General features: G+C 38.9%; 1 protein-coding gene across 2 annotated transcripts in view; it reads left to right on the top strand.

The window, feature by feature from the left end:
- MRPS31 (mitochondrial ribosomal protein S31) overlaps window positions 1-23,371 on the top strand; it is a 29,029-nt gene extending 5,658 nt beyond the window's left edge. The window contains exons 3-7 of one of the 2 annotated variants that reach the window (XM_082859477.1): window positions 3,717-3,872; window positions 4,645-4,785; window positions 7,548-7,627; window positions 10,791-10,934; window positions 23,087-23,371. In XM_082859477.1, coding sequence (XP_082715603.1) covers window positions 3,717-3,872; window positions 4,645-4,785; window positions 7,548-7,627; window positions 10,791-10,934; window positions 23,087-23,316 — 751 coding nt within the window. In that variant the 3' untranslated portion in view covers window positions 23,317-23,371. Of the gene's footprint in view, window positions 1-3,713; window positions 3,873-4,644; window positions 4,786-7,547; window positions 7,628-10,790; window positions 10,935-23,086 lie in introns of both variants that reach the window. The other variant, XM_082859476.1, reaches the window with a different exon arrangement.
- The last annotated feature ends 238 nt before the right edge of the window (window positions 23,372-23,609 follow it).

Genomic DNA, 23,609 nt, shown 5'->3' with positions numbered 1-23,609 from the left:
TTGATTCATGATGTACTGTCATCATTGCCCCGCGCATGGCCCGCTTTTAGCTCGTTTATTTGTATTATATGTCGAACACCCTCCCCTATGTTGATAGTTACAATGGATGCATAACAATTGCCCCCAAATTCAGCAGCATAAAACAGCCTTTTTTCATGCTCACCGATTCTGTGGGTCAGCAGTTTGGACGGAGTACAGTAGAGAAGGCTCACCTCTGCTCCGTGATGTCTGGGGCCTCAGCTGGAAGACTTGGAAGTTTGGGAGCTGGAATCATCTGTGGGTTTGCTCACTCAGGTCTGACAGTTGATGCTGGCTGTTAGCTGACACCTTAGCCAGGACCGTTACAGAGCCACCTATATGTGGCCTGGGCTTCCTCACTGCATGGTGGCTGGGTTCCAAGGGTGAGTGTCCCAAGAGAAAACGAGCCCCTAGGAATTTGTATCGTTTTATGACCTAGCCTTGGAGTCAGACTGGACACCGCCACTCTCATTCCTTTTCCATATTGATTTTTGAAGGGTTCTTGCTTTTTCATCACAGCAACTGCTGGAGAACCATCTTCACAAAGATATGGTGGCATTGAAAGGAATGCGGTAGTCTAATGTTGAAACTGTGAACTACCTTGAGTTAGTAGTTCACACAGTCACTGACAGACATGGCTGATATTTCCCTATGGTACTCCAGGGTGCCTTAGGGCACAGTTTGGGAACCAGGGTCCTGGTCTACATTGAGCTCCCCGTGAGAGGCCCTGGGACCACACCTTTAAGTTTCCTAGAATTCTTGTTGTCTGAAGGGCACTCTAAGGCACCATCTTAAATCTTTCTAAGATCTTAACAGAGGGTTTTACAGTCATGCCCATGGCTTTATCTTTAGACCGTTTTCCTAATGCTGCCCTGGATTTGATCTCTGTACAGAAGCCATTTCTAAATTTTGGCATCATTTGCTATCTGGAGGGGCTAAGAATGAGAAATGTTTTCTTTTGATCCCAGCAGGTCTTGGCTCCTTTATGTGGGACAGTTCTTTCTTCTCTCTCCTCTCACATTTTACCATTGGCCACTAAGAAGGCAGGAGGCACCTTCAGTATTCTGTCTGGAAGCTTCCTTGCTAGGTCGTCCAATTCATTGAGCATCTCTCTCATTTGCCATATTACTTCAAGCAATAATGTCACTAAACAAAGGCCCCCTTTCCTCCAGCTTCCAGTAACGTTGATTTTCCTATAGTTCTCACGCGGCCGCCAGGCTCTAACAGTCTCTTTGAGGCCCGAAGCTTTCTCTAACACTTGCCTCAGGATCTCTCCGGTTTCCCCCCTCTGCCAGTACCCAAAACTCTCCCATACATTTTAGGTTTTTTTGTTTTTGTTTTATAACAGCAGCGCCCAAGCTCCAGGCTCCAAAATCTGTTCCAGTTATCTATCGCTGCATAACAAACCATCCCAAGGCTTGGGGGCAGCATCTCTCTGCAGTTTGGGCAAAGAGCTGCACATAGTTGTGTCTGCTCCACTGAGCGTCGTCAGCAAGGCAGCTTCAAAGCTGGCATCTGGAATTCTCTGAAAGCTTGCCCACGCACAGTACATTCCAGCGCTTGATGCTGCCTATTGGCTGAGACCATATTTGGGGCTCTTGGCCAGAACACTTACCCAGGGCCTCTCCAAGTGGCCTGGGCTTCTTCACAACCAGAGAGCTGGGGTCCATGGACACACATCTCAAGAGACATCCCAACAAAAGTCGTGTCACATTATGTGGCCTAGCCTCACAAGTCACAGGGCATCATTTCTCTCTCATTCTGTTCATTGAGGCAGTCACGAAGTCTCCCCTGGTTTCAGGGGGAGGGGAAATTGCCTCTCTAGATGGGCTTGTAGCAAGGTTTTGGAAGAGCTTGTGGGACCAGAAACACTGCTGTCTCTGTTTTATGAAAGTATCTGCCACAGCCGTTAACCTGATTACTGTAGTTGTCAGCTGTATCAAACGCAACATTATCATGATAAAATCGACCCCCTGAATAACTGATTGCATCTGGATTGGGCGAACTATGGGTACCGTATGGTTCAGTGTACTTAGGGCTTCCTTGAGCGCAGTTACTCTTGTAACTGCGTGTCCTTTGTAGGGACCACAGATACTCTGCCTGTGGCTTTGTTACAAGAGATACTGGTTCCTGTGGGGCGCTAAGCTCCTGCGCCTGCGCGATATGGGTCTCCTGTCCTAACTCCTGGATGGCTGTGTGACGTGTCGCCCGCGAGTGCTGCAGGGGCTTCCCTGAGAGGGACACCTGAGGCTGCCCTGCCAGCCTGCTGTGGTTCTGCCCTTTACCTTTCTGAGTAGTCTGGGCCAGGCACGTCAGTGGTAGTCTTGTGAGTCTGCATGTATTGTGAAACCTTACAAGACCCCTGGTGGGTGCAGTGATAACCATAGTTTCTAGCTCCTCCTTTAAGTAACATTCTCTTAACCAAGCAACTACCTGCTCTGATTTCAGCTACCTATTCATTAAGGTCCCCTTTCCTCCAGCTTCCAGTAACATTGATTTTCCTACAGCCCTCACTCTCAGCGTCCTTGAGCGTTTCCAGGCTCTGACAGTCTCTTTGAGGCCCAGCTTCAGGGATGTGGGAACTTTGATTTGCAAGTTAGACATCATTTCCTAAGGTAGAAAGCCAGGTGCAGTAAAACAGTAATTCAGATCCCACTCATTGAGGTGGCAATTTTCAGTGATGTAAAAAATGTAAATAACTTTTTATATCCGGCATATTTTTCTCCTAACTTACCCTAATTTACTGAAGAACAGCTTTTTTTTTTTTTTAGCTTATGGAAAGTTTAAAACATAAACAAAATCGTATGATGTTTTGATAATTATCAAATCTTGCCATTCTTGTTATCTATACCTTCACCCACTTTCCATCTCCCACGTGGTGATTTTATGGTTTTTTTTTTTTCCAGGTAAAATTTACATACGTTAAAGTGTACAAATCTTAGCTGTAGGAGTTTGGCAAATTGATGTGCCCATGTAACCCACACACTTTCCAAGATGCAGAGCATTTCCCATCTTCACCTTCCCCATCAGTAACCTTCTGTCCTGAGGCAGCCACTGTTCTGATTTTTTTTCACCTTAATTTGGCCTCTTCTAGAACTCGATATAAGTGGAATCATACCATATATACTTTTTCTAATCCAGCTTCTTTCATTCAGTTTCATACATGTTGTGGAGTGAGCGGAGTACTGTTCCATTGCATGGATATATCACTGTTTATCTGTTCTGATGATAGACCTTTGAGTTGTTTCCAATTTGAGGATATTACCATTAAAGCTTGTATAAACAGGTTTAACCACTTTTATATTTGCTTGCAGCCTGTATTGTTTTTGAAATAAAATGGCATCTAACTTAAAAATCCACTAATTTATCACTTTCGAGGCTGATCCCTCATTCCTCCACCTTAATCTGTTGCTCTGAGTTAGTATTGTGCTTCATTAAGGATCCATTAACTTTAACTTTCAATATTGTAACATTTTTATAAAACCGACACCTAGTATTTAAGAATTCTTTTTTAAAAAAAAATTTTAGTGAAGTATAGTTGATTTACAATGCTGTGTTAAGAATTCTTGATTTTGTCAGAAATTGAATTGAATGATACTTTTTGAAGGACAAAAAGTTTTCTCCCAAGAAATCATTTTACTTTCCACTGAAGTAATGCCTCTTTTCTCTCATTTGTCTTCCATGTTCTCTCTCAGAAGTGAGTCCCTGAGCCCGGAGTTGGTGGCGGCTGCCTCCGCGGTTGCAGACTCTCTCCCTTTTGACAAGCAGATGACCAAGTCAGATCTGCTGAAGCAGCTCCAGCAGCACGAGGAAGTCTCGAGGGCACAGAAGGATGGAGAGAGACCTAAAATTAGGTTGGTGAATCCAATAGCTGTGTCAGTGATGCTGATACGTCAAAATAGGCTGGCTTCATGTGAGTGATGAGCTACATTACATGATATATTCATTTATATATAAAATATGCCTCATAATATTAGCAGTTTGATTTCTTTTAAAACTCGTGTGTTAAGTAAGATTTCAGTTTTAAAAGACCAATTGAATGATTAAACTTCTTTTGAGAAGTTACATAATTTCTTGTCCCTGAAAAAGAAGTGGTAAATTTAGTAATGTTATTTAAAATAAATAAATAAATAATAGGATAAGACAATTTCTCTGAGAAGTTTTTCTTTTAGTTAAATAATATGCTGGTTTTATGCACAATATGATCATGCATTTTATTTGTCTTTGAACAAATGCAAGGCAATAAATAAATATGGCTAAATCTCAACTTTAATATAGGTTTTTAATCTAGGTGCTAGGTATACAGATATTGATATCTACTTGTCTGAATGTTTGACAGTTTTTCATGAGGGATACTTTTAATTATGTTTTAAATGAACATTTCTGAAGAACATCTTTAAAAGAGAGAAAGCCACATCAATCTTAGTGGTCTGTGGTATTAATAGGCAACATATAATTTTTTATTTAAACATGACTTTTTGTTCAGTATTAGTGCATAGAAGTGAAGTAAGAATTAAGTGATATGAATCTCATGTTTAAGAAAGTTTATTACTCAAAAAAAAAAGAAAGTTTATTACTCTTCTGTAGCTACAATTTCTAACACACTTGACCTTTTTCTTATTTCAGTTTCACTGACATCATATCAGATATGAAAGTTGCCAGATCTGCCACAGCGAGAGTTAGCACAAGACCAGTGCATCAGATTCAGTTTGATGAAGGGACTGATGATTTTGTTGGCCAAGCGAAGCCTGCTGATCTGAGAAGAAGGTATTCAGGCTCTGCAGTCAGTTTGGTTTTGTTTGTTGAACTGTAGATTTACTTTGTTGCTGTGCATATTGTTGCTGTTGGGTGTCTGAGCATCACGGATGCATTTATATCTGTCTCCTTACTCTCCACGTCCCATTTCCTAGAGACGGAAAGATGTACTGGGTTTAGCAGCCCTACATTTTTCTATATCGTAAATCAGAATGGGCCCTGCCTCACATTTACCCACGGTGAATAAAGGTCTCCTGATTTAGAGTAAGTGGAGCTGACTGAATTCTGAACAAATGAATGTTTTGCGAGAAACACTATTTTTCATTCTGATGTGTGCCTAACAGTGTAGATTCATGTACTCTCTCTATCTCTCTATATAATCATCTTTCTTCATACCTTAGAGAAATAACCCACCATCAGAAAAAGAAAGAAGATCCATTATAATACCTTAAAGTAGTAGATTATTTGTGGCAATCTGAATTTGGTAATTTGCAGTTCTTAAAGATGCTAAGCCATGCCTGACATAGTTTTTTGGTTGTGTTTTTATACATTTATTTATTTTATTTATTTTTGGCTGCGTTGGGTCTTTGTCGCTGCACACGGGCTTTCTCTAGTTGTGGTGAGCAGGGGCAAGTCTTCGTTGCGGTGCACGGGCTTCTCATTGCAACGGCTTCTCGTAGCAGAGCACAGGCTCTAGGTGTGTGGGCTTCAGTAGTTGTGGCACATGGGCTCAGTAGTTGTGGCCCGCGGGCTCTAGAGCGCGGGCTCAGTAGTTGTGGCGCACAGGCTTAGTTGCTCCACAGCATGTGGGATCTTCCCTGACCAGGGCACAAACCCGTGTCCCCTGCATTGGAGGCGGATTCTTAACCACCGCGCCACCAGGGAAGTCCTAGGCCGCTTTTTAATGCAGTCATTATATGCATATAAACCCCCTCCCTACTTTTTCAGCTTCTTCCTCACCACCTTCTAATTTTTGATGACAGCTCGAATCATTAAAAATCAATCTAGGGCTTCCCTGGTGGCACAGTGGTTGAGAGTACGCCTACCGATGCAGGGGACACGGGTTCGTGCCCCGGTCCGGGAAGATCCCACGTGCCGCGGAGCGGGTGGGCCCGTGAGCCATGGCCGCTGAGCCTGCGCGTCCGGAGCCTGTGCTCCGCAACGGGAGAGGCCACAACGGTGAGAGGCCTGTGTACCGAAAAAAAAAAAAATCAATCTATAATATAGCATTCTGATGTAGTTGCATGGCATCATTTCAAAGAAGACTGATTTAAAGAAGACTAAAGTTAAATATTTTGGGGCAATATTTTTTGGTTTTTTGTTTTTTTAACAAATTTAATGCCTTTTCTATCTTATTTATTTATTTTTGGCTGCGTTGGGTCTTTATTGCTGCACATGGGCTTTCTCTAGTTGCGGCGAGTGGGGGCTAACTTTGTTGTGGAGCGCGGGCTTCTCATTGTGGTGGCTTCTCATTGCACAGCACAGGCTCTAGGCGCACAGGCTTCAGTAGCCGTGGCAGGCGGGCTCAGTAGTTGTGGCTTGTGGGCTCTAGAGCACAGGCTCAGTAGTTGTGGCGCACAGTCTTAGCTGCTCCACAGCATGTGCGACCTTCCCAGACCAGGGATGGAACCCGTGTCCCCTGCATTGGCAGGCGGATTCTTAACCTCTGCGCCACCAGGGAAGTCCCAGGGCAATATTCAATAAGTTAAACTCCAAGTACACATTCTACTTTATTCAATGTCATAGATATAAATATCACTTTAAATTAGTAATTCAAATAATCTTCCGAAGTCACTATAACCCCTGAACTTCCTTTGTTAACTGCTGACCATCTTTTCCAATCTTCCTGTACAAATTAATAATCTAACACCCAGAAGGAGCTGACTCAGGTTCCTGAGATTATACATAGAACAAAACCCATGGAATACACAACACACAGAAGACATTCTGTAAGCACCTCCTGCTGTGAAGTTCAGTTAGTGTTTGTCAGACCATGCTAAATATTTGGTTCCCCTCCCCAACTGTCACTTTATAGGCTTGAAGGAGAGAAAGGACAGAAACTTTATGTAAATACAGACAGCTTTCTATTATAAAATAACTGTGGGGCTTCCCTGGTGGCACAGTGGTTAAGAATCCACCTGCCAGGGCTTCCCATGGCCTCTCACTGTTGTGGCCTCTCCTGTTGCGGAGCACAGGCTCCGGACGCGCAGGCTCAGCGGCCATGGCTCACGGGCCCAGCCACTCCGAGGCATGTGGGATCTTCCCGGACCGGGGCACGAACCCGTGTTCCCTGCATCGGCAGGCGGACTCTCAACCACTGCGCCAAAAGATTGCCCCTGTGCAATCTTTTATAATTTATAATTAAGCAGGCAGTGTTTTTTAACCCTTAAACTAAGACAAATGTTGACTTTAACAACTTCTAACTTAGCATATTTTAATAGCTTTCCACAATGTCAGGTTTTCTAAAACCTTAATATGAAATGGATCAAATAAAAATTGTGGCAAATTAAGCTGATCTTTTCAATTAGGTATTTTGGTAGTTAAATTGTTGTAACTCCTTTGTTGTATTATGATGCAGAAATTCAGGTGAACTTGTTCCTGTTTTTAGTTATCAGTCCTAAAGACGTGGCAATTTAGTTAAAATGTCTGGTGTGGGGCAGCAGAATTATTTTTAATTTTTACGTTGAATATTTCATATAAAATTTTCTTCTCATAAACAATTTTTTGTTGACTGTGTATAAAATATTCATTAAAATAATTTTTTTCTTTTTCAGTTTTAGGAAAAATATATTCAAGGGGAAGAGACTTAATATTTTTGAGCTTAAGACAGTTACTGAAGAGGCACCTGAAACAGGTTTGTTAAGAAAATAACACTATTTCTCAGGTGTAAACATTCCATCTTTGGAAAATGTCCTTCATGTTTTGATTGCGTAATCATCAGGTATTTTAATATTCCATCCTGTCATTGACCTGGATCTTGCTTACTAACGTAGTTGTTGACATGTTAGTGTTGGTCAGATTTCTCCCTTGAAATGCTGTAGCCCGTGAGGCAATGGGAGGTAAGTACCATCAGCCACATGAATCCAGATCTATAGATTGGCTGCTAATTTGGGTTAGAACGTTAATGATCACCTACTATTTGCAACACACCTTTGTACTATTATGTAAAGATAAATTGTGGTGTCTGCCCTAAGGCAGCTTACTATCTAGAAGAGGAGATAGCACTTATAGGTGCTAATTTATTGAAGTGATTTAGAGATTATTTAGGAGATGGGAAGGAGAGCATTCAGGGAATATATTTAGCAGACTTGTAGTGTTTTTTTCTTAACACACAGTTAGTGTTTGTTCTCTGTTCTTCCCCCTTTCTTCTTTCGGCAAGAAGTCAAATCCTTCACAGTCACCATTTTAAGCCTAATTAAAAGAGAAATAAGTGTCCTCTTGCTTGACATTAAATTTGTTTTACTGATAACTTAAAATAAATGAAGAAACTCCATACAAATGGTCTTAGCTTATAAGTGACTTTCATTTCTAAGGATTATCAGTTAACTTTTTGGACCTTGGTAGAAATAATTTTATTTTTGATATTTAAGTTTCTAGGCCATCTTCCAGTGGCTCATTTAATCTTTCAGTTACTTATAAAAACATCTGATTTTCCCACTATTCAATAAACTCCTTGATATTAGGGGCTGGGTCTCACTGATTTTTGTATACCCAATAGCCCCTAGCCAAGTGGCTTACAAATAATAGGAATCCGTTATCTTAAATCCTTTTTAAACAAATTGAGCTATAAAATAAATATCCGTGGAAGAAAGGCATTAATTCAATCACTGTTCATTTAAGCTGAAGATGAAGCTAAGAGAACAACGCCCCCCTTCTTGAACTGTGACAACTGCATTCTGTCTTCTATGATGGATGAAAAGGAAATGCAAAATGCACAGGCGTGGAGAATGGATCACCTCTCCCCTGTTGAAGTGGCAACTCTTTTTTTTGGGGCCGCTCCGCCCAGCTTGTGGGGATCTTAGTTCCCGGACCAGGGATTGAACCCTGGCCACTGCCGTGAATCTTAACCACTGGACCACCAGGGAATTCCTGAAGTGGCAACTCTTAAGCTTGCCCCAAAAGGGGAATTTTTTGTCAGGGCAGCTGCTAAGGTTCACCTAATGAACAGCCAGAAGAGGTGATGGGTTCTTGAAGGAGCCAGCTTGCTTTTTTAAAAAGTAAATTTATTTATTTATTTATTTATTTTTGGCTGCTTTGGGTCTTTGTTTCTGCGCGCGGGTTTCTCTAGTTGCAGCAAGCGGTGGCTACTCTTCATTGTGGTGCACAGGCTTCTCACTGCAGTGGCTTCTCTTGTTGCAGAGCACGGGTTCTAGGTGTGTGTGCTTCAGTAGTTGTGGCATGTGGCCTCAGCAGTTGTGGCTCGTGGACTCTAGAGCGCAGGCTCAGTAGTTGTGGTGCATGGGCTTAGTTGCTCTGCGGCATGTGGGATCTTCCCGGACCAGGGCTCGAACCCATGTCCCCTTCATTGGTAGGTGGATTCTTAACCACTGTGCCACCAGGGAAGTCCCAATAAGTATATTCTAACTTCTTAAGAAACTGCCACACTCTTTTATTCAATACAGAGCAGCTGTACCATTACATTTCCACCAGTGATGTTTGGTGGGAATGTGACTCATTCTTTAAAGATGTCTTAAATTTCCAAAACAAATGATTGAAACATGTGATATGATGGTGGTAAAAAGCTAACACTATATTACCTTACTCATAGAGTTGGTTGTGAGGATTAAATGAACTAATGTATAAAAAGCATTTAGCACAGAATAAGTGCCCAGTATGCATTAATAGTATTATCATTGTCATTGTTATTGTAATTATGTTAATTTAACTTATTTGGTCTTTATTAGTAGTACATTTGTGACTTATCTTAACAGACTAAAAATAAAGATAAACAGACTTGACTTTAAAGAGCTCAATCACATGTTGTATAAAAAATATTCAGTCATAAAAAGATCCGTGAACAGAATAGACATTTCTTTTTTCCTTTCCAATAGAGGGGGCAGTGAGACTAGCGGTTAATTACCTAGCATTGTAGTAAAAACAAAAAGTAAGGCTTGCAATTATTGTGGTTGCAGTCTTTATATATTATTTTTGTTTCAGTTTTAGCTATCAAAGAGTGACCTTTCATTATATACTGGTTTTTGTTTTGTTGGTTTTGTTTTTTGTGGTTTTTTTGGGGGTGCATTGGGTCTTTGTTGCTGCACGTGGGCTTTCTCTAGTTGCAGTGAGCAGGGGCTACTCTTCGTTGTGGTGCACAGGCTTTTCATTGCCGTGGCCTCTCTTGTTGCAGAGCACAGGCTCTAGGCACGTGGGCTTCAGTAGTTGCAGCGTGTGGGCTCAGTAGTTGTGGCTCATAGGATCTAGAGCGCAAGCTCAGTAGTTGTGGCTCACGGGCTTAGTTGCTCCGAGGCATGTGGAGTCTTCCCAGACCAGGGATCAAACCCATGTCCCTCTTCATTGGCAGGTGGATTCTTAACCACTGCGCCACCAGGGAAGTCCCTATATACTGTTTAATTATGAGCTTCTAGATCTGAAAATATATTATCAATTCAGAGCTGATAACATTTTTTTAATATAAATTTATTTTATTTATTTATTTTTGGCTGTGTTGGGTCTCCATTGCTGCGCATGGGCTTTCTCTAGTTGTGGCGAGTGGGGGCTACTCTTCGTTGTGGTGTGCAGGCTTCTCATTGTGGTGGCTTCCCTTGGTGTGGAGCATAGGCTCTAGGCATATGGGCTTCAGTAGCATTGTGGCGGGCAGGCTCAGTAGTTGTGGCACATGGGCTTAGTTGCTCCGTGGCATGTGGGATCTTCCTGGACCAGGGATCAAACCTGTGTCCCCTGCATTGGCAGGCGGATTCTTAACTACTGTGCCACCAGAGAAGCCCTGATGATAACATTTTTAAAAAGAAAGATATTGATATGGAATTGTGTGTAATTTGGATGTTTTTATTCTACAGAGGCAGTACCTTCTCTTTGGGATGTAGAATTTGCTAAGCAGTTAGCGGCAGTCAATGAACAACCCTTTCAGAATGGTTTTGAAGAGATGATCCAATTGACAAAAGAGGGGAAATTGTGGGAGTTCCCAATTAACAATGAAGCAGGTAAGTCTTAATGCCATAGGTTTATAAAACTCAATGATTGAGATTAAATCTGGCAGATGTTCAGTTGTAGGTTTTGGATATTTACCTGAATTTCAAAACTTTGTGTAAACATCTTTGTGATGTCCTAAAAGAAATCTGACAGTGTTTTTTTAAAAAGAATGCTACGATTTCACTGAATTCTAGTTGTTGGATAAGGAAAATAAAGAAGTAAAATTATATGGCAGAACTGCATCATGAATTTCTGTGACATAGAAGTGTTGAGAACTGCAAATGATGACAGTTTTCTACTTGCTAAAAGCAGGAGATTACCTGGTAAATCTTCTAATACATTAAATACTGAGTATGAGATCATCCTTCAGTTTTGGGGAACATTACAACCTTCAAGTTTTATGCTGGTATCTTTTATTTAAAACGGTTGCATTAATGAGACACAAGTTTCTTGTATTCAAAGCCACTCAAAACAAATAGGTTAGGAGGCTTTGAAATTCTTTGGCTGCATACCTAGGTGCTTTGAGCCAGTAATAAAACATTATCTACTTTCCTGGAGATTTTTCTAGAGGTGTTACATCTTCCTCAATCAAAAGGAAAACAGTATTGCTATGCTGTTTATTTTTTATGGCGCCCGTGATGTCATCAGCTAAACATTTCATTGAATTTTTATTGATGTATTTTCAGTTAGAAGGGATTCATTTACTTTTATGGTAAGATTAAATAGAAATAGCAAACACCTCAGGAAGTCTTAGGAAAATGTAGTCTGTATTTTAACCTTTGTAGTATTATGCTGCACTGTAATATTTTCATTTTCGATAACCTTTCATTTGTTTGGATTAATAAGTGGAGTGGCAGCTTAAATAGTCTTATATTTTCATAAAGTAATCTTTTGTATAGGAAAACTTTAGGGACTTACAAATCCTTTAGCAAATTCTTAATATTTTATATATTTGTATGATATATTCAGTAATATAGAAATTTGCATTTCATCTATTAAAGAATGTGTATTTTTTAAAGTATACTTTAAATATTTTTAAAAGTATTATGGCTTCTACATTCTAGAAGGTATCAGGATAAGGTAAAAAAAAAAAAAAACCCAAAAACCAAGGACTTTTATTTGTGTAGGCCTGAGTTCAGATTCCAGCTATGTCAGTTATTAGCCATTTGCCTTTGAGGAAATTATTTAACCTACTGAGCCTTAGTTTTCTCATGTGTAAAATTAAAGGTACCTCACTGGAAGAATGTAAGAATTAAATAAGATATTGAGTTGCTCAGCACAGTTCTTGGCACATAATACATAGGAATAAATGTTAGTTCTTTTCCGCTCCTGTATGACGATAGAATTTTAAAAGTAGCAAAAAAAACTAACAAAATACAATCTATGATATTAAGGGAAGACTTTGTTCCATATTTGATGAAAGTTGGGTGTTCCAGGTCCTCATGGTTCAAGATATGGTTTTAAAACCCAGTATTGAGGTAGAATATGTGACTTTACTTAGGAGAGACAGTGAGTGTGGTGGTTAGAGACCAAGTTCCTGAGTGAGTCTTCATCTCTCCAAGCCTCACTTCCTCCATCTTATAAAGTGATGGGAATAATAATAGGATTATTTTATGGGATTCTTCTGAGAAACAACTGATTATACAAGTAAAGCATTGTTACCATCCTCATCCCTGTTTCTACAACAACGATATTGTGAGGAGATTTGCTATTATAACTATTTTCTCTTCTATACTATAACATCTTTAAATCTTAAAATATTCATGAGGATACTGTGTATTTTCTAGGAACCACCAAATAGGATAATAGAAAAGCATGAATTGGCAGTACATTGTCATCAGCAGAAAAACATTTAAGTTCATCAGAATCTTGAGTGTCCAGACTCCAAAGGAATTTATCTTAGATTTGACCTCGTTTCTGAGAAAGTGTAATTTCTGAAAAAGGAAAAAAACATGTTTTCTGGTCAGGTTGGGGAGATAAATGTGACAAGTGTCCATATACACTGTACATATTATTGATGCTTTGGGGTCGGAAAGGGAGGTATCTCATTTCCAGCTCCTGAAGGCAATTGTTATCTGAACGAAGAACAGGAAGGGAACCGTGGAAACGTTCTCACCTTGATCACTCCCCTCAGTACACACTTAGGGTCTTCTGAATACTTTAAGAGGACCGGCCTTAGAACCTGGAGCCTCAGCCGTTCAGTAACATTCTTTTATATTTCTTGTACTTAAATTTTAAGAGTAGTAAGACCTCATGCTCTCTCTCCTAATAATTAGCTTCATGAAGATTTACTTTGATGTTTTTGGGAAAAGATGTTTTGTTGTGTATTTAGGGACTCACCATGTCAGTTTGGGAACATAATACCAAAAATGATAAAATGCATGTCTTGTGTTTAAAATTTACTTCCCAGTGTTGTGTTTTTCTGTTATATAAAATATTGCACTTGTTTGTTTTGCCACTTAAAATGTAAACATTGTTTTCCCAGTTTGAAGTAGCTTTTTGTCAGTTTTTAAAACCTGGTTTGTCCCTTCTATGTGCTTTGCGAGCCTAGAGATTTATAAAAGCTGTTAGATGGAATTATTCCCAGTTAGATTTTGTAGTCTTTGTTATATATTGGATTGATAATAAGATCACTTCTGTTTTAGCTTTGGCTTTATCTAAATTTAATCCCATTTTTACCACTACCCAGTTAACAGGGTCCTGCTCTTGAATATCCATTAGCCATGTACATGCCACCGAATTACAGGTGTTTTGAAATACCCTCCAGGAGTAATTCTCAGTTTAGAGGCTTCAGTGGGCAAAAAAGCTCAGTCATGGATGTCAGTCACACTTTTGTTTTTATTCTTCAGTTGGTTTAAACTTGTAATGTGCCATCCTTTGCTAGGGTATCTGGAATGTGTGCTGTAATATGAGTTAGCAAGAATAGTGAGAAAAGTTCAGAATTACCATAGAACTCTAAAGAGGGCTCTGTTGTCATGTGGGAGGGTATAGTGTGGAGAAAATTAGGGCGAATATAAAGATGATTAAGTATGTGTTGTCTGAAACAATCTGTTGGTTGTTTGAGATGGTGGCCTTTGAACAAGAGCCTCAGAATACAAACAGGAAAAGAAAGAATAGTTTTGACAAAATAGAAGTGGAAGCAAGTCAAAGTGAAAGTGACTGAATTTGCTTCAGTGCTATAATACACTCTTGTGAAAAATAATTGGTCAGGGCTTCCCTGGTGGCACAGTGGTTGAGAGTCCACCTGCCGATGCAGGGGACGCGGGTTCGTGCCCCGGTCCGGGAAGATCCCACATGCCGCGTGAGCCGTGGCCGCTGAGCCTGCGCGTCCGGAGCCTGTGCTCCGCAACGGGAGAGGCCACAACAGTGAGAGGCCCGCGTACTGCAAAAAAAAAAAAAAAAAAAAAAAAATCAGTCATTGCTATTAGCTGGATTTTACCGTTTATTTGCTGTACCATATTTTTAGCTGTATTCAGTAATATTTAATTGCATTCAGTAATATTTAAAGGAGAATTAGACACAGATTTAACCTGAGTTGATTGTACACCATTTGGGATTTCCTTGTTGTATTTAATTTCCCACACTCTCTTATTTTCTCCTTACTATATTATGTTTCTTTTGTTTATTAAAAAAATATTTTAAATTACAGAAATAAATATATTAAAGTTTACTTGCAAAAAAGTTAAATAATATGGAAGAATAGAGAATATACCTTTACCTCTCAGTTCTCTTCCCTTTTTCTTAAACGACCATTGTCAGTAGTTTGATAAGTGTCCTCACAGTCCACTTTAAATGGTGGTTTCACATTTATCTGTTGTTTTGGTCTATATGGGACCATAAAATGGAACTATTTTACATATTCTATAGTATGCCATTGTATGGATGCACTGTAATTTATTTTACCACTTTCCTGTTGATGGATGGAGCTGTAGTGAATCTTTTTATACATATCCTTCTGTATATGTCTGAGTACTTCAGTTCCTAGAAGGGTCAAACAATAGGCGTGTTTTATATTGCAATAAATATTGGCACATTCTCTTCTAAAAAGATAGCCAGCTGCTCCTCCAGCTGGTAGGATGGGGGCGGCATGGAATGTCTCACCGTTCAGCACACAGATTTTCACTTAATTCCCCTTCTTATCAATTTAGTGACTCATTCCTCTTTCTGTTTTAGTTTCTCCAAAAAGTAAACTTCCCATCTTCTTTGGGAAATGGATGGTGTAGTCATCTAGAGATATAGGTAGAAGATGGGAGATCTAAGTATTCCCTAAACCAGTTTTAATTAATCCTCTGTTTTTTTGTCCCTCATCCCCATTCCTAATTTCAGTGGTATATGCTGCCACTAATTCCCGAAGCCTTTGAAGTCTGCTTCTTTATTTGGTTTTAGCATCTTCGACTCAGCTGAGTCAGTTACTACTTATCTGTCCACTGTCCTTCCTCTAACATTTTGCTGATACCTCTTGTCTGTTATTGTTTCTTCTTCTGTTCTCTTTGTCTTTTTATTCCTTTTATTGCCATGTAGTAGATATTACAGGGGAGCAGAGATTTTTAAAGCATGGGTTCAATCTGCTACATTTTAACTAGAAGTCCTTGTTGCTTATCTTTTAACTGTTCAGAACGTCTTCAACCAACAGTGATTTTAATTTGGACCTAGTCAGATCTGTTAGCCTTTTCCTGTTTAATCTATCTGGAACTTATTTTTGTATATAGTATCCCCTCTTTATCTCTTTCTCGTTTTTTCCTTTGTTTTATACTTGCCAGTACCACTTGGCTTTCATTCACTCATTGACTTATTCAGGAAGGATCTGTTCATTACGCCTTACTGGAACATTCTGAGTTAAAAAGATGGTTGATCTCTCATCTAGGGGAAGAGTAATAAGAAATAAGATCACCTATGCCCTTAGATGCTTTTCCACCTAATATAGCATAGTCATAATTGCTATACCCATTAACTCATTATAACTTTATGTCAGAGATAGTCGATCTGTTAATGATTTAATAAATTGATTATTGAACTTGTGTTAACACAGCTATTTTTTAAAATGATTTGCAAAATTTTCTGTCTTGAGTCTTATATTTTAAGTACATCTAAGGGTATTAATAACTAGCAACAACAACAAAATCTCCATCCAGAAGTCACCCTTGGATTTTTGAGAGCACTTATCACCTTGATTTATTAAGTCTCCAGTGCTACAGACCTTATGTCTTAGCCCTAACATACTCTTTCAAATATATTGAACATGTAAACCTGCCTTGTTTTTCACATTAGCCATATTGGGTTGTTTTTTTTTTTAAAGAATAATTGTCACAGGAAACTGTTAGCAGTGTTTGACAGTATGGAAAAGACCTTTAGCAAAGTGAGGCTTTTATTTTTCATTTTTTACCTCTCTGGATTGCACTTCTCCCATTCCTATCCCCAGGTGCATATGCCTTAAAAACAAAAGGAAAAAAAGTGAAGGAGTAACAACATGCTTGCTTGGTGATATAAACTATTGAGAACCATAGAGAATTCTGAATGGGATTCAGAGAAAGATTTTTTTAAACAATAATTTGTCTTATTTTTAAAAAATACGTATGCATTTAGGGAAAGGACTAGAAGGATATACACCTTAGAAGTGATTAGTCTTGGAAGTGACTAGCCTGGGAAAATGTGAGTAGAAACTTTCGGGGGTTATAGGAGAGAGAAAACGTCCATTTAAAAAATTCCTGCACAGCTTTTTCCCTGTATTTCATTGACTATGACTACTTTTGTCTTTCACCGTTTTAAATATCTCTGAGATCGTGATGCACCTGGTTATGCTAGTCAGGCATCAGTGAAGGAGCAGTTGTCATTGCCTGTTGTGGATACGCATCCAGATTTGCATTAGGGGCGTCAGAGAGGCCATAGTGGAACACTCTTAAGAAACGCTGCATCGCAAATGTTCTCAATAGACGTTGGAAAGCACGGCCGCTGACAACTCCGAGTTGAAAAGCCAGTTCAGAAGAGTTGGATTCTGAATGTGAAGAAGTTTTAGGAATACCTCAGCCGATCATGTCAATCAGTTTTTGCTACATAACAAACCACCCCAAACTTACTAAAACAACAGCTAAGTTGTAACTGCTCATGAGCTTGTGGGTTTTCTGGTTGGTTTTGGCAGGTTGCCTGGGGGTGGGTTGTTCTAGAGTAGCTTCTCTCAAATGTCTAGTTGGTTGTCAGAGAAGGCGATAGGAGGGTTATATGTCACTCATCATCTCACAGGCTAGCCTGGGCTGTTCACCTGGCTATAGAAGAGTTCCTAACACAAGGAAGAGCAGGGACTGATGTGCAAGCGCTTTTCAGGTCTTTGTCTGCATTGTGTTTGGTAACGTCCCGTTGACCAAAGCAGGTCACCTGGCCAACCTCAAATTTAAGGGTTGGTGAAACAGGCTGTATCTACCTCTTTATGGGAAGAATGGCAAAGGCACAGTGCAAAGGGGAATGTATACAAGCATAGGAGTAGTATGTGGCCATTTGGCCGTCTAATGCCTTAATTTATTTCTTGTGTGTTTTAGTTTTTATAAAAATGATGAATAGGGCTTCCCTGCTGGTGCAGGGGACACGGGTTCATGCCCCAGTCCGGGAAGATCCCACATGCTGCGGAGCGGCTAGGCCCGTGAGCCATGGCTGCTGAGCCTGTGCATCCGGAGCCTGTGCTCCGCAATGGGAGAGGCCACAACAGTGAGAGGCCTGCGCACTGCAAAAAAGAAAAAAAAAGAAAAATGATGAATAGATCTTTAACTGTCCAAATAAAATTTTAAAAATCTCTTTCAATAAGTGTAAGATAATTGTAAGTGATTAGAGAGCATTTTTAAACTTCTTATTTTGAGGTAATTGTGGGTTTACATGCAGCTGTAAGAAATGATAAATATCTCACATACCCTTTACCCATCTTCCCTCAGTAGTTACCGCCCACGTAACCACAGCACAGTATCACAGGCAGGCAGCCGGCAGCCGTGTCTTTCAGCCATGTTCAGATGTCACCAGTTCTACATGTACTCCTTTGTGTGAGTGTGTTTGTGTGCTTAGTTCTGTGCAGTTTTGTCACATATGTAGATTCATGTAATCACGACCACAGGATACAGAACAGCTCTATCGCCTCAAGGATCTCTCTTATACTCTTTCATAACGACATCCACTCACCTCCCACTGCTGTCCTTTCTTAGTCCCTGATCCTTGGCAATCTTACTAAATCCATTTTCCATTTCTATAATTTTGTCACTTCAAGAAAGATGTATACATGGAATCACACAGTATGTAACCTTTGGGGATTGGCTTTTTTTTTCCCACTCAGCATGATTAATTCTCTGGAGATGTATCCAAGTTGTTATGTGTGTCAATAGGGGTTGTTTGCTGCTGTTGTTTTTATTGCTGAGTAATATTCCATGGGTTGAATGTACCTTATAGTTTGTTTAACCATTCCCCTGATAAAAGACATCTGGGCTGTTACCAGTTTTTGGCTATTACAATAAAGGTGCTGTAAATATTCATGTACAGGTTTCTGTATGAATACAGATTTCCATTCCCCTGGGATAAATACTCAGGAGTGCAGTTGCTGGGTAGTGTGGTGGTTACATGTTTAGTTTTTTTTTTTTTTTGCTGTACGCGGGCCTCTCACTGCTGTGGCCTCTCCCGTTGCGGAGCACAGGCTCCAGATGCGCAGGCTTAGCGGCCATGGCTCACGGACCCAGCCGCTCCGCGGCATGTGGGATCTTCCCGGACCGGGGCACGAACCCGTGCCCCCTGCATCGGCAGGCGGACTCTCAACCACTGCGCCACCAGGGAAGCCCGTCTTTGTATCCTTTTAACAGATTCTTTCACAGACCGAAAGTCTTCAATTTTGATGCGGTCCAATTTTTCCTTTTATGGATTGTGCTGTTGGTGTCAAATTCTTTGCCAGCCCTAGAATCAGAAGATTTTCCTCTGTTTTTTTTTCTGTTATATATATAGTTTAGACCGTGATCCATTCTTTGTTAATTTGTATGAGGTTGAGGTTCTTTTTCACTTCTTCTGGCACCATTTGTTGAAAAGTCTGTCCTTTCTCCATTGAATTGTCTATGCATCTTTGTAAAAAGTTGGGCATATTCATGTGGATCTGTGTTAGTCTGCTAAGACTTCTGTAATAAAATATCACAGACTAGGTACCTTAAACAACAGAATTTACTTTCTCAAAGTCTGCAGGCTGGAAGTCCAAGATCCATGTGTTGGCAGTCCATAACAGGGTCTATTTCTGGGTCCTCGATTTTTGTTCCATCAACCTTTGTGTCTTACTGCCTGCCAATACCATACTCTATTTTTTAAAAAACTTTTATTGGCATATAGTTGATTTACAATGTTGTGTTAGTTTCAGATGTACAGCAAAGTGAGTCAGTTATACATATATCTACTATTTTTTAGATTTTTTTTTCCATATAGGTCATTACATAATATTGAGTTCCCTGTGAATACCATACTCTTTTGATTACAGGCATACCTTAGATATTGCAGGTGTGTTTCCAGACCATCGCAATAAAGCAAAGATTGTAATAACGCAAGTCACATGCATCTTTTGGTTTCCCAGTGCATATAAAAATTATGTTTACACTACACTGTATTCTGTTAAGTGTGCAATAATATTATGTCTAAAAAAAGTACAGTACATACCTTAACTAAAAAATACTTTATTGAGAGAGAGTCATGGACGTATACACACTAACAAACGTAAGGTAGATAGCTAGTGGGAAACAGCCGCATGGCACAGGGATATCGGCTCAGTTCTTTGTGACCACCTGGAGGGGTGGGATAGGGAGGGTGGGAGGGAGGGAGACGCAAGAGGGAAGAGATATGGGAACATATGTATATGTATAACTGATTCACTTTGTTATAAAGCAGAAACTAACACACCATTGTAAAGCAATTATACCCCAATAAAGATGTTAAAAAAATACTTTATTGCTAAAAAATGCTTACCATCATCGGAGCCTTCAGCAAAGATCACCAATCACAGATCAGCATAGCAAATATAATAATAATGGAAAAAGTTTGAAACATTGTGAGAATTACCAAAATGTGACATAGAGACATGGAAGTAAGCAAATGCCATTGGAAAAAATGGTGTAGATATACTTGCTTGACAAAGGGTTGCCGCAAACCTTTAATTTGTACCAAAAAAAAAAAAGGCAGTATCTGTGAAGCACAGTAAAGCAGAGCGCAGTGAGACGAGGCAGGCCTGTTCTGTAGCTGTAGCATCAGCCCGAGCATTATTCCTCCCACTTGATTCTTCTCTTTCAGGGTTGTTTCAACTCTTCTAGGACTTAAGCCTTTCCATATAAATTTTAGAATAAGCTTGTCTGTGGCAAAACTTCGCCGGAATTGTGGTAGAAAGTACATTAAACCTGTAGATTAGTTTGGAGAGAAATGACATCTTTACTATGTTGAGTCTTCCAATTTAAATAGTGATTCTTATTTTTATGATCTTGTATCCTGTAACCTTACTGAACTCACTAATTAGTTCTAGGAGTTTTTTTGTAGATTCCTTGGAATTTTCTACGTAGACAATCATGTCGTCTGCAAATAGTTTTATGTCTTCCTTTCCCATCTACGTGACTTTTCTTTCTGCCTGCCTCATCAGTGGCTGGAAATTTCAGTACTATGTTGAGTAGGAGTTGTGAGAGCTGATCTCCTTGCCTTGTTCAGGAACTTCGGGGAGAAGCCTTCAGTCTTTCACTATGATATTAGCTGTAGGTTTACCATGTTGATGTAGTTCTTCTCTTTTCCTAATTTGCTGAGAATATTTATCAAAGTGAGTGTTGGGTCATACGATTTTTCTTCTTTAACCTGTTGATATGGTAGATTACCTTGACTTTCAGATGTTGAACCAGCCTTGCAGTAAAATCCTACTTGAGTAAATTCCACTTGATCTTGGTGTATAAATCTTTTTATACATTGTTGGATTTGTCTGCTAATTTTGTTTAAAGGTTTTTCCTCTAAGTTTATTAGAGATATTGTTTTATAGTTCTCTCTCTCTCTTGCTCCTGTTTTTGGTTGTTGTTTTGTCTTTGTTTTTTTAACAAGGTAATGCTGGTCTCATAAAATGTGTTAGGAAGTATCCTGTCTTCTAGTTTCTGGAAGAGATTGTGTAAAATTGGTGTTAGTTTTTCTTTAAATGTTTGAGAACTTTTAAATTACATATTTCTTTTCTTTAATAGTTATAAGATGATTCAGGTTATCTTTTATTTTGATTGAGTTTTGGTAGTTCAATGGATTTTTTTTAAGTTGTCCATTTTTTTCAAGTTGTTGAATTTGTGAGTGTAAGATTGTATGAGTATTCCATTATTATCCCTTTAATGATTTCAGGATTTATAATGATAACCCCCTTTTCATTGCTAATATTGTTGGTGTGTGCCTTCTCTTTTTTGTTTATAAGACTTGCTAGAAATGTATCAATTTTTGTTTTTTTTGTTTTGTGTGTGTGCGTGTGAAGAACCAGGTATTGGTTTCATTGATTTTTCTCTATTTTCTTGTTTTCAGTTTTATTGATTTCTGACGTTATCTTTATTATTTCCTTCCTTTTGTTTGCTTTGGGGTTATTTTGCTCTTCTTTTACTAGGTTCTTAAAGTGGGAGCTTAGATTACTGATTAGAGACTTCTCTTATGTGTGCATTCAGTGCTATATATTTCCCTCTTAGCACTGTTTTAGCTGTGTCCCACAAATTTTGATTTGTTGTATTTTCATTCGATTCTATGTGTTTTTTAAAATTTCTTTTGAGGGACTTCCCTCATGGCACAGTGGTTAAGACTCCACACTCTCAATGCAGGGGGCCCAGGTTCAATCCCTGGTCAGGGAACTAGATCCCACATGCATGCCACAACTAAGGAGCCCGCCCGCCACAACTAAAGACCTGCAATCCAAATAAATAAATATTATTTCTTTTGAGATTTCCTTTATGACCATGAATTACTTACATTAATTTCCAACTGTTTGAAGATTTTCCTATTGTCTTCCTGTTACCGATTTCTGTTTTGATTCCTTTATGATCAGAGAACATACTGTATATTATTTCAGTTATTTTAAATATGTTGACATTTGTTTTGTGACCCAGGATATGGTTAAACTAGGTGAATGTTCCATGGATACTTTAAAAGAATTTGTATTCTGCAATAGTCTGGTAGAGTGTTCTGTAGATGTCACTGTGATCCTGTTGGTTGATGTTGTTCAGTTCTTCTGTGTCTCTGCTAATTTTCTACTTGGTAGTTCTCACAGTTGTTGACAGTGGGGTCTTGAAACCTCCAACTGTAATTGTGGATTTTTTAATTTCTACTTTATTTCTATCAACTTTTCTTTCATGTATTTACAAACTCTTTGGTGCATACATAATTAAGATTGCTTGTCTTCTTGGTGGGTTGATCCTGTTATTATGTAATGTTCCTCTTTCTCTCTAGTAATTTTCTTTGCTCTGAAGTCTACTTTGATATTCCTATAGCCACTCATGCATTCTTTTTTTAAAAATTAATGTTAGCAAGATATGTCTGCCTCCATCCTTTTACTTTCAACCTACCTATGTTATAGGTAAATATTTGAAGTGCGTTTCTTGTATATAGCATCTGGTTGGATCATGTTTTTCTTTTGATGGTATATTTAGACATTTAAAGTAATTATTGATTTGTTAGGATTTAAGTCTCATTTTGTTATTTGGTTTCTGTTCATTTTCTCTGTTTCTCACTCCTCTGTCTTTTCTGGGCTTCCTGTGAGCTGCTTGAATATAAGGATTCCATCTTATTTTGCTTTATGTATTTTTTTAGTGTAGTTTGTATAGTTTTCTTAGTGGTTTCTTTAGATATTAAAATATCCATTAGTAGTAATTGCTGCTACATTTTGAATATTTGTAGTATGCTAAGCATTGTAAAGGAACTTTATAAGATTTATGTCTATTTAACTTTATAAAACCCCATGAAGAACGTGCTGTCTTAATACTCATTTTATGCCTGAGGAAACTGTTGCTCAGTGAAGTTAATTTGCCCAATCACGTGGCTGTTAAATTGGTGAGCAAACCTCTGTTTTACTCCAATGTTCATGCCTTTACTGTAATACTATACTACCTCATTAATGTTAATTTTATAGTGTAGGTTTTACATTCAAAATTGTAACATATTTTGTCTCATTTCCTAGGTTTTGATGATGATGGTTCAGAATTTCATGAACATATATTTCTGGATAAATACCTGGAGGATTTTCCAAAACAGGGACCAATTCGCCACTTCATGGAGTTGGTGACCTGTGGCCTTTCCAAAAACCCGTATCTGAGTGTTAAACAGAAGGTTGAACATATAGAGTGGTTTAGGAACTATTTTAATGAAAAACGGGACATTCTAAAAGAAAGTGGCATACCGTTCAATTGAAGATCATGGAAATTCTTATTTCAAGCTGTTGGAGATTCGTATTATAATTAAATAATTTTACTAGAAGTTTTCCTATATTGTGTTCATTATTGCATCTGATTTGAATCGTATAAATGTTAAATTGTTTAAAAGTATATGTACGGTGGTAACTGAAAAATATTCCTGCATGGAAAAAAGTTACCAGCTTTTATGGATTCAACTAGTAATTCTAAACAAAAAAAGTATCTTAGAATTACTAATAAGTTTAAGGCGACTTCCTGTAACCTTTTTCTTTTCATTCAGTGACCATACGT

This window comes from Leucopleurus acutus, assembly GCF_964270905.1.
Source record: "Leucopleurus acutus genome assembly, chromosome: 18".
Lineage (NCBI taxonomy): Eukaryota > Metazoa > Chordata > Mammalia > Artiodactyla > Delphinidae > Leucopleurus > Leucopleurus acutus.
This window is presented reverse-complemented; position numbering and strand designations above follow the sequence as displayed.